This window comes from Sinocyclocheilus anshuiensis, unplaced genomic scaffold, assembly GCF_001515605.1.
Source record: "Sinocyclocheilus anshuiensis isolate Anshui unplaced genomic scaffold, SAMN03320099.WGS_v1.1 scaffold1003, whole genome shotgun sequence".
NCBI classification, from domain to species: Eukaryota; Metazoa; Chordata; class Actinopteri; order Cypriniformes; family Cyprinidae; genus Sinocyclocheilus; species Sinocyclocheilus anshuiensis.
The window spans coordinates 1431557-1441621 of NW_015542495.1; the positions used below are offsets into that span (position 1 = coordinate 1431557).

Sequence of the window (10065 nt, forward strand, 5' to 3'; positions counted from 1 at the left end):
AAACTCATACAGGTTTGGAATAACTTGAGGGTGAGTAAATGATGACAGAATTTTCATTTTTGGGTAAACTATCCCTATTGTATATAATATACAAATAATGTGTAAAATGTAAAAGTATATGCAGAGTGCTTTACAATACACTGTCAAAAGTGGTAACCTGCAATTGTTTCCATAAGGAGCTATTTTTAACTGATTTAACCTGTACAATTGGTTATATATTTGGCATAAATTAATGGTTAAATTAATTAATTCAGGTTGTTTCAATGATGTTAAGTATAATTTTTGACTTGAATGAAATCAGCTAATATAGATCATACCGTTTTTAAGATATTTAACTTTATACACACACACACACACACACACACACATACAGACACAAAACACTGTTGAACATTTATACCATTATTACCCAGGAAAAGCGATTCAGTTCATTGGACACATGCTGACAAAAGTGATGCATGCTGTCACATAATATAAAAAACATTATTGCAATGGAAACCACAGAGAGAATAGTGTTTTAGAAATGATATGTAAGTTATAACAGAGCGCCTTAGTTTGGAGGATAGAAATTTCCAAAATAAATAAATAAACCTTACTAACTTTTCAACTAGTAGAACATAGAAGACTATTTAAAATAAAAAGCCAACATTTTTGTCATTGGACGTTTGACTTAAAACCTTTGTATTTGCAGACATATTGACTGTTGTCCCCTATGACTACTAGCACCAGTGTCCTCTAGCCATTTCTAGAACTACCTGTATGTAGAGGTATTATAATAAGTAGTTACAGTAACATGTGTGTTGTGTAACATGTACTCTCTAATGTAAAGTGTCCCCTTTATTTTTCACTCGGACTCCTGTGGTGCTGAAGGCCTACTGAAATGAGTCTGAAGCCCTGCAACAGCTAAGCGCTGGATAGAATTTCACATTCTATATTTAAGTCCCCTGACTTGTGTCACAGGGCTATTTATATGCCAACAGTCTTACTGTCAAAACAGCCTACAACAACATGATGGACCTGTTTGAGACCAACACTTATTTTTTCAACGATTTACGTTATCTCGAGGCGGACCATGCGACCTTGGATATGCCTGGAGTGTCCCCACTCTATGAGGGGAACGACAGCCCTCTGTCTCCGGGACAGGATTCGGTCCCGTCCGAGACAGGGTGCGAGAGCAGCGGGGAGGAACACGTCCTCGCGCCGCCGGGGCTCCAGCCTTACTGCGAGGGGCAGTGTCTTATGTGGGCTTGTAAGATCTGTAAAAGAAAATCCGCGCCGATCGACCGGCGAAAGGCCGCCACTCTGAGAGAAAGAAGGCGGCTTAAAAAGATCAACGAAGCGTTTGACGCGTTAAAGAAAAAGACGGTGCCCAATCCTAACCAGAGGCTGCCCAAAGTGGAGATTTTACGCAGCGCGATAACCTACATCGAGAAACTTCAGGACCTGTTGCATACGCTGGATGAGCAAGAACAGAACTCTGACAGTGACCCTTACACATACAACGTGAAAGAAAACCATGTAAGAACATAATAGATCCATGCGCTTTGACAGCAGCTGGATCCACGTGGTGCCATTTGCAACTAATAATTATCGATATTTATTATGTGCTAAACTTAAACTTAAATAAGAGCAGTATTAATGCTTTCCATCACGATTGCCTGTTCAGGTGGCTCCCAATGAGTATCACTGGAAAAAGACATGCCAAAACTGGCAGGGGATTCCAGATCATTCCAACTCCCAGATGGCCGGTCACCTAGAAGGTTGGTACAGAGAAACAACGTTTTAAGTTATAACATAGAGGTGTTTAATCATTAAGGAGTATAGTTGCTGTCTGATAGCTAATGTTTCATGCGTTGGTAATGTGCGTAATGGTCTGCGCGTAGTTGTCTGTGCGCTTTTACTTGCGCGTAATTTTGCATGATTGTGCCTTACAAAGACAAAACGCAGCTACTACACTATGATCTGCCCCGTGACAACTTCGTGTTGGCTTAACCTTGAAAACTGCTAATAAATAGTTTCCTTTGATTCAGAAAATGTCTATGATTTCTCATTTGAAATTTAGGCTATAGGGCAGAATTGTCTGTGCATAGTTACATGTGTGTAATTCATTGTGTGTAACCGTCATTTGTTTATTGCGTAAATCTCGCTGCATAAGTATCTGTGCACAATTCCCTGTAATATTCCCCACGTGTGTTTCTCGGTGCAAACGGACCCATGCGAACTTCTCTGTGCGTAATGTGTGTTCCAGAAACCGCAGTGGAGTCCTCAACGTCCAGCAGCCTTCGTCGCCTCTCCTCGATTGTTGACAGCATTTCCACTGAAGAGACGAAAGCTCGCTGTCCCGACCAGATCACAGAAAAGTGAAGCTCAAGCATCCACCTCACATTTCCCACATATAATTATTTCCATGAGCTAGTGTGAATGTACTAAATAGGCAACACTTTTAAACAATCATGCTTAAATAATGCATAACAGATCAAGTTCAATTCAACAAATTATTATATATGAAAATATATGTTCATAACAACATTTCTATATCCTCATAGCATTTCTTGGCTTTCTGAATGTAACTATGTGATCTGTTACGCATTGTATAATTAAATAATGTATTTATTACATTGCAAAGTATTATTATGAAGTGTTCCAATGTAATATTTAGATTTCTTTTTCATAAATGACCATTCAGTGTAGTTGCTGCAGCTAATTCCAGGTTAATTTCAGAGTCATTAATATCAGCAAAATGATTCCTGTCAATTTATGTAGTCTTTCTAAAATGTACATATTTTGTAATATATTGCTGTTACTTAAATTATTTGATAAATTAACAAGAAAAATAGAGCACTTGATCGCTCCCGGATATATTTCCAACATTAAACATTAAAAATATCAAAGGTGTACTCTGCATTTTTATTGACTTTTATTTAATTTATTTTAAAATTTTAATTGTCAATTATTTGTTTTAAAATTTTTATAATTTGAAGGATTTTACTGGTGATTTTGAGGTTTTGATATGCCTGCATCTTATGATGTCAAAACATACCAGCCTATTGTCTTATAAAATTGAATCATGATATTAAACAATGAAGTCATTCAACCTCGTTAAGGTTTAAATTAATTTAGCCTCTATGTAAGATCGTCATACTCGTTTGGTTGAATCTATTTTGAGTTGTAACATTAACTTAAAGGTCCCAAGCTGAAGGTAACAGGCATCTATGGCACGCAAGGATGGCCAGCCACCAAATGTCCTCATTAAACCCATTGAATTAAGAGCCCTCTGTATTCCACCACCAGCCTTGACCAGTCAAGCCAGCAGCTCTCCCAGATTTACGAGTATTAACGGAGTGTAAAATATGACTAGCCCTGAAATAGCCCTGGCCTTGCCAGTTAGTTCCAGCTGGCAGGGCAGGACTCAGGATTGGCTGCAATGAAACCCGCTGTATCTGTCTCATGATCTGAAGTAGAAGGTTGGTCAGGGGAAAATATTGCAAAGCTGTAAGCAACATGACAGCTATCATAATGTTAGAGGCTGTGAGGGTTTTCCCCTCGAATGAGGCGTTGGGTTGCATCGCATTTAGTGGCCGGGTTTAATTTGCGAGTGTGAATGCATGTGATCATGGCAGTTATCCATCGGTAGAGTGCTCCCAAGTTCCTCTGCAGCGTTTCCATGTCGCACAGTGTGCTGTCTGTCAGGACCGGCTCTCTGATTTTCCATTTAACACACTGCCACCTTTGACCTCATCACAGACACAAGTTAACTTATGTACTCAAACTCTCAAATGACTCGGAATGACCAGTGACATTTTTATAGGAATGCATCAGTATGTTTCTGATAACAATAATAATACTTCTTGTAAAAAATAAAGCTAAATCCTCTGTGTTGGCGACTACACACTTGGAGTAATTGTCTGATAAGTTCTATGGTATTAAGAGCAGGGCACTTCAAAGAGATGCATTGCTCTCCTCTTAGTGAGCCAGACTGTAACCAGATAGCTCTGTCTACAGTGTTGTTTTAATAGGATCTCAGATGTAGAGATGATGCAGTCTTATTGTGTTTTTTATTAGACCTGATGCCTGACTGCTTTAGCAGAGAGAAAAAAATCACAATTGAAATGTCTTCTTGACAGATTCATTGCTTCATTTGCATATGAACATACTCTGAAGTACATAACAACTACAAATGTGTCATTAGTTTCCATCAAAGGGAGGCACATAGAATGTGATTATAGCATCTTGCCATCTGGGAATCATCCCAGAGGAACCTTTTATTGCTCAGAGGCCTCGAGAGACTTAATGGAAGCTTCGTTTAAACATCAAATTCCTTAAGAAAAATACAATGAGATATAAATTATACAATATAACGTGCACAATAGAGTTTATTTTATTGCTGTATAAAATTCTAAGTGTGGATAGCATAGCTCAGATAGTGGTCATTATATTGAAATCAATCAGTCTATCTATCTATCTATCTATCTATCTATCTATCTATCTTTGCATCCTAGAAAGCAAAGTACTAATGATCATTTTAAAATATTCAGGTTTAAGTGATGATGTCTGGAGTAAAACAGAGGGAAATGCTGGTAAGATACACAACTAAAGCTAAACTATAGGATAAAAGATGAAGAAAGAAGCAAGAAAAAAAGATGAGATTTACTGACATTCCTTTGAATATCCAGATATGGAGCCACTCTGACTGGAGCTGAGGAAACACTTCCTCTAGCTGCCAGACAAATGCTGTTGCCAATCACACCATCTGACCATGTGATCAAATATGATACTGTTATTGCTGATGGAAAAAGTGCAGCCAATGGCTGGTCTTGGCAAGCAAAAGAAGGGTGAAGAAAAAACAAGTGGGTGGACGTAAAGCATGTCTTTTCATTGTTTTTCTTTAGATTGTTTATTTAAAGATTTCATATATATTCAATACCGATGGAAAATCGATGAAAAAAGGTGCGAAATACGAAGGGGAATTTGAATTGCATATTTACTCCTAACAAACTTGTAAGAGAAAATAAAACTGAGAGACTGCACAGTGAAAGAAACATTAACGCTCACCCTCTGCCCCACACGTAACACAGTCCCTGACCCTTGACAACAGCCCTCAGAAAAGCCCCGAAGTTCCCCTGAGACACGGCACCGTTCCCAAATCTCAGAGCAGGTTTGTGCGCTCACTCATCACAGCCGCCTCGGGACCCTTGCGCGTTCACCATATGCTTACGCAGTCTGAGTTGGATTCAGTTATCGACTGCTGTCAGGTTTTCTCGTTGTCCATGTTGTTAACAGTCAATTGTCTTTGATCTGTACGACCGCTAAGCAGGATTATCCTTGGCCAATGTCTTCTTCAGCTGTGCGCAATACAAACTACACCGGCTATTCATGTTTTCTTAGGTGCGCACGGTTCCCAGACACTGGAGAGGCCAAACGTTTTAGCACGTTGTGAGAAATATCCGCATTGTATCTTTATTAGCTGTCAACACTGATGGCTCGAGTAATGACCTCTATACAGCAATAGATGTTTTTTTTAAAGACACTTCATCAGTGTTACGGTTATAAAAAAGCCTGTGTGTGTGTGTGTGTATGTGTGTGTGTTTTTTTTTTTATTGCGTAACTGCTTTTATGCACCATTTGTAAGTGCTAATAAATTTAATTAAGTGTTTAATTTGAAAATGTTATCCAACAGGTTGCTATGAAAATAAATATAGGCTACTCAAATTTCAAATATCCTCAACAATACAGTACTGAAATGCTAAGTAATACAGTATGTAGCAGGCATGTGATCATGGCCTTGATCAGCCTCTAAAAGAATTTGTAAAAATTCCAATGGTGTGGATTTCTGATTGTGTGTGATATATTATTTTTCAGTTTTCAGAGAAAAATTTGTCAATTATTTGCAGTTATTATTGTTAATTTCACACACACACACACACACACACACACACATACACACACACACACACACACACACACTGGTTTCCATGTTTTATAGGGGCATTCCATAGGCATAATGATTTTTCTATAGTACAAACTGAATTTTCTCTCCCCTTACCCTAACCCTACATCTAAACACCTCACTGAAAACTTTCTGTATGATTTATAAGCTTGTTTCCTCATGGGGACCAAAAATGTCCCCACAAATGTATGGGGACATTTGGTCCCCATAACGTAGTGAATACCAGTACACACACATTATTATTTCAGGTCTTTGGGAAAAATTACAAATTTGAATGCTTGCTACAATTGATTTTAATTGCTTTTTACATTCAAATTCATTCTATTGTCAAAATTATTTTTACTAATCATTTATTACAGAGGGGAAGTTAAAAAGTGTTGACAGGGGACAAGCCCAAAATAGAGAAAGTCCTAAAAAATAAAGTAAAAATAATTAAAGAAACTACAATCGTTTATTTACAATGAATTAAATTTACACCCTTCAAAAACAGAATGATTGTTCTTTTAAATACCATCCTACGGGATAGAAAACTTACCATAATTGAAGAACAATGCATACACATATATTAAAACATACATATAAATGTTACAAAAACAATGTAGCAGAGAACTTGCCACACAGTTGCTAATGAGCTACTTAGAGATTTAATGAGCTTTAACGTAACTAACGCGGACACGCTACTTCTGACACCTTCATCCACAGTCCGGATCTTGAGTTCTGTATCTGCGTGAGTGTGTGCCTCGGAAATGCTACACCAGCCCTTACAGCTGGGCCGCATCTGCAACGCTGCTCTTTCCTCAAGCGTAAAATTAGCCAGCAAACTCTTAAACATGGAGTCATTCTTGACCGCTGCGTTTTAAGATAATAGAAGTTACATTTATTGGTTTGGTTCTGTATTTGAATGCATCTTTACTAAAATGAATCTCATCTCTTCAACTTTCAGGGGGCCCATGCATATGTATATCTGGGGGACTTAACTATATATGCAATCAAGACTTTTAATAATCAATACAAATACTTGGACACAGTTGAAGACAAAATATGAATGGCTACAGCTAAAAATCTCTACGTTTTACAGTTAAAGTACAAAAAAAACCTGAAGTGAGTAAAGTAAGATCTAAAGTAGACATCTACTGTAAAGCAAGAGTTTCTTCACATGAATGTTTATTGATGATAATTCCCTCTTGTAATGACCGTCTCACTGTTGAACTGAGTGAGAAACCACCCCTCCACACAGATGTGGGAAACTCAGTAGGGGTGTTGGGTTTGGGTGGGGAAGGGGGGTCACTGAGCCCTGCTTTGGCCAATGGGGCACGGTCATTAGGGCTGACCAGTGTGGGCCCCGGCATATAAGAAGGGCCGTATGGTTGCCCCCTCACAGATCTCCTACAACCAAATCCAACCAATCATGGACGTATTCTCTACATCCCAGATCTTCTACGATAGCACTTGCGCCTCGTCGCCTGAAGCTTTGGAGTTTGGCCCTGGAGGGGAACTGGCCGGGTCTGAAGAGGACGAGCACGTCCGAGCCCCTGGTGCCCCGCACCAGCCAGGTCACTGTCTGCAATGGGCCTGCAAAGCTTGTAAGCGCAAATCCAGCACGGTGGACCGCCGGAGAGCCGCCACTATGAGGGAGCGCCGCAGGCTGAAGAAGGTGAACCATGCGTTTGAGGCACTACGGCGCTGCACCTCGGCGAACCCCAGTCAGCGTCTTCCCAAAGTGGAGATCCTGAGGAATGCCATCCAGTACATCGAAAGTCTTCAGGAGCTCCTCAGGGAACAGGTGGAGAACTACTACAGTCTGCCTATGGAAAGCAGCTCTGAGCCGGCCAGCCCCTCCTCAAGCTGTTCTGAAAGCATGGTAAACATTACTTTCTTACTCTTCAAGTCAAACTGTGGGGTTTAGATTGATTGACATCATACTGAAGATCTGTCAAAACTGAAATACTCCCGTTTCTTCTTCTAGAGGGAGATTTCGAAAGGTCAGGGCCCAAATGCATGGAAAAAATCCATTTGAATGTGGATCTTATTGTAAGGTCCTTGTCCTTGTCTGTCTATGTTTTCGTCTTCATGTTTTATCTCAATAGCACACAGAGCATTCTATCCATCAAATGGAGTCAGTGATGCCTCAGTCTCAGCATGACAACAATAAATTGCTGCCCACATCTGGCTCTTTTTATACGCTAAGATATAAGCTTACTGCTGTTTGCCAGGGAACTTCTACAGTATATGTGGCACATTTTAACATATAGGGTTGATTTTGGGCTAAAAAAAATGAATAGAGTTTATTAAATAATCTTAGTTGTGTCTGTTTCAATGCTTAGTCCACTTGCAATATGCTATATATGTATTGAAGACACCCAAATTGTCACTGTTTACTATGAGTTTGCTTCTCAAAACATGTTCGCTAATGACTCTATGATCATGATTTACATAAATTTGGACATATTCTTTGATTCGGACCTTACTGTTTAGAAAAATCTGCGTAGTTTTGCTAATTTAGCTTGGTGCTAATAATTTGTTGGCCAAGGAGGTCTTCTAGACTCAATTATTCTGAATTAGCTATGATACAAATAGTAATTGAGATGTTACCACATCAAGCACATTTTTAGGTTAACTGACAAAACATTTTTGTTAATTAACTTTTATGTAACCAGGAAAAAGACTCACTCGGATTAAAATCTCCATTGCAAGATTGACATTGCCATTTATATTAGAGACTTTGAACCATTTGTTGACAAGGACAAGACTTCAAGATTTAAATGTTCTGAGTGAGTTAGTTTGCAAACTTTTAATGAGGTAGAACATTCATTGGGATTAAAATGTCTTTTACAAGTGTGACCTGGCTAAGAAGGCTATAGAAGTCAAACAGCAATTCTGCAAACAATGTGAGATGTTGGTTCCTACAAAATCTCAGTACAGGGGTTAAGAATGGAGGATATAGTAATGGCTTTCCCACTGGACTCTTTATAGCCTAATAAAGCCTCAGTAAATCCAGCCAACAGAGACTGGCAGGATAGTGACGGCCGTGCCGCATTCCTGACTGACTGCTTGAGCTGCGCTGCTGCCAGGATTTTCTGCAGATTTACTCAAAGAAAGTGTCATCTTGCACAAACTGGTGTGGCTTCCACTGACTCAATCAGTTCGCTACGCCTGAAGCCCAGCATAGCATGGGAGTCCCTCGCGAAGTAACCAGCGTGTGAAAGAAAGAGATACAGTGAAGTGCACAGACTATGCAGTGCTGCACAAGTTGTGGAAGAGGAAGCAACCAATCCATGTCACATATATATATATATGATGTTTAATGCTTTATATTTATGTATGCTGATGGAACTTTCTGTGTTTTTCACTTTAGGTTGACTGCAATAGTCCTGTATGGCCTCAAATGAATCCAAACTTTGGGAACAACTACAACTTTGAAGCACAAAATGGTAAGAAACAAGATCATTTTTATGTTTTTAAATTTCTTTGTGTCACATAGTGCTTGCCATTAATTATGCCATTTCCTCTTTCTTCATTACTCCAGCTTGCGCAGTGGACAGAACTCTAGGAGCGTCGAGTTTGCAGTGTCTGTCCAGCATTGTGGACAGGCTGTCTTCTGTAGATACGGGAGTTGCAGTGGGAATGAGGAACATGGTTGCTCTCTCTCCAACTGGAAGTGATTCCCAGTGCAGTTCTCCAGACAGTCCCAGCAACAGACCAGTCTACCACGTCCTGTGAGAGGGGGGGAGCGAGACACTCCAGCCTGGATATCTGCTTCCACAGAACGCTCTGCAGAATCTGAATGCCTGCTATTCACATTGCATGTTCATTTATGAAGTATTTTGGATGATTTGATAATGCTTTCAGATACCAATAAGAATGTAGCAATTACAAACCGCCATACAGCACAATGACAAAGATTTGCCCTCAAACTCACAGCTGAAAATGCAAAACAAATCTTTAGTTCTGTCTAGGCTTGGTTATAATACATGCTTTAAAAAAGCCGTACTATCCATAAAAAAGATGTCATTGTATAGACAGTGGATCTTTTTACCATGTTGACTGACTGTACAGCTGAACTACATTGAAATTGGTTTTATTTATCAATAATAATCGTTGAAGTACTCAGTAAATGC

The 10065-nt window shown here is 39.3% G+C and overlaps 2 protein-coding genes across 2 annotated transcripts; both read left to right on the forward strand.

Moving 5' to 3' along the window:
• Positions 1-983: 983 nt before the first annotated feature.
• Positions 984-2554, forward strand: LOC107694156 (myogenic factor 6-like). Its single transcript, XM_016493762.1, has 3 exons — positions 984-1518; positions 1667-1760; positions 2249-2554. Exons 1-3 carry the CDS (start codon positions 1009-1011, stop codon positions 2362-2364), a joined length of 720 nt encoding a protein of 239 aa, XP_016349248.1. The 5' UTR covers positions 984-1008; the 3' UTR covers positions 2365-2554.
• Positions 2555-7355: 4801 nt separating this feature from the next.
• On the forward strand, positions 7356-9830 carry LOC107694157 (myogenic factor 5-like). The gene is made up of 3 exons (XM_016493763.1): positions 7356-7808; positions 9303-9378; positions 9474-9830. Exons 1-3 carry the CDS (start codon positions 7356-7358, stop codon positions 9665-9667), a joined length of 723 nt encoding a protein of 240 aa, XP_016349249.1. The 3' UTR covers positions 9668-9830.
• The last annotated feature ends 235 nt before the right edge of the window (positions 9831-10065 follow it).

Bases quoted from the DNA above. Each gene is read 5' to 3' on its own strand.
- LOC107694157 (XM_016493763.1), top strand. From the start codon at position 7,356: ATGGACGTATTCTCTACATCCCAGATCTTCTACGATAGCACTTGCGCC. The intron at 7,809-9,302 runs GTAAACATTACT...TTTTCACTTTAG, and splicing joins CAAGCTGTTCTGAAAGCATG to GTTGACTGCAATAGTCCTGT. The intron at 9,379-9,473 runs GTAAGAAACAAG...TCATTACTCCAG, and splicing joins CAACTTTGAAGCACAAAATG to CTTGCGCAGTGGACAGAACT.
- LOC107694156 (XM_016493762.1), top strand. From the start codon at position 1,009: ATGATGGACCTGTTTGAGACCAACACTTATTTTTTCAACGATTTACGT. The intron at 1,519-1,666 runs GTAAGAACATAA...TTGCCTGTTCAG, and splicing joins ACAACGTGAAAGAAAACCAT to GTGGCTCCCAATGAGTATCA. The intron at 1,761-2,248 runs GTTGGTACAGAG...TGTGTGTTCCAG, and splicing joins GATGGCCGGTCACCTAGAAG to AAACCGCAGTGGAGTCCTCA.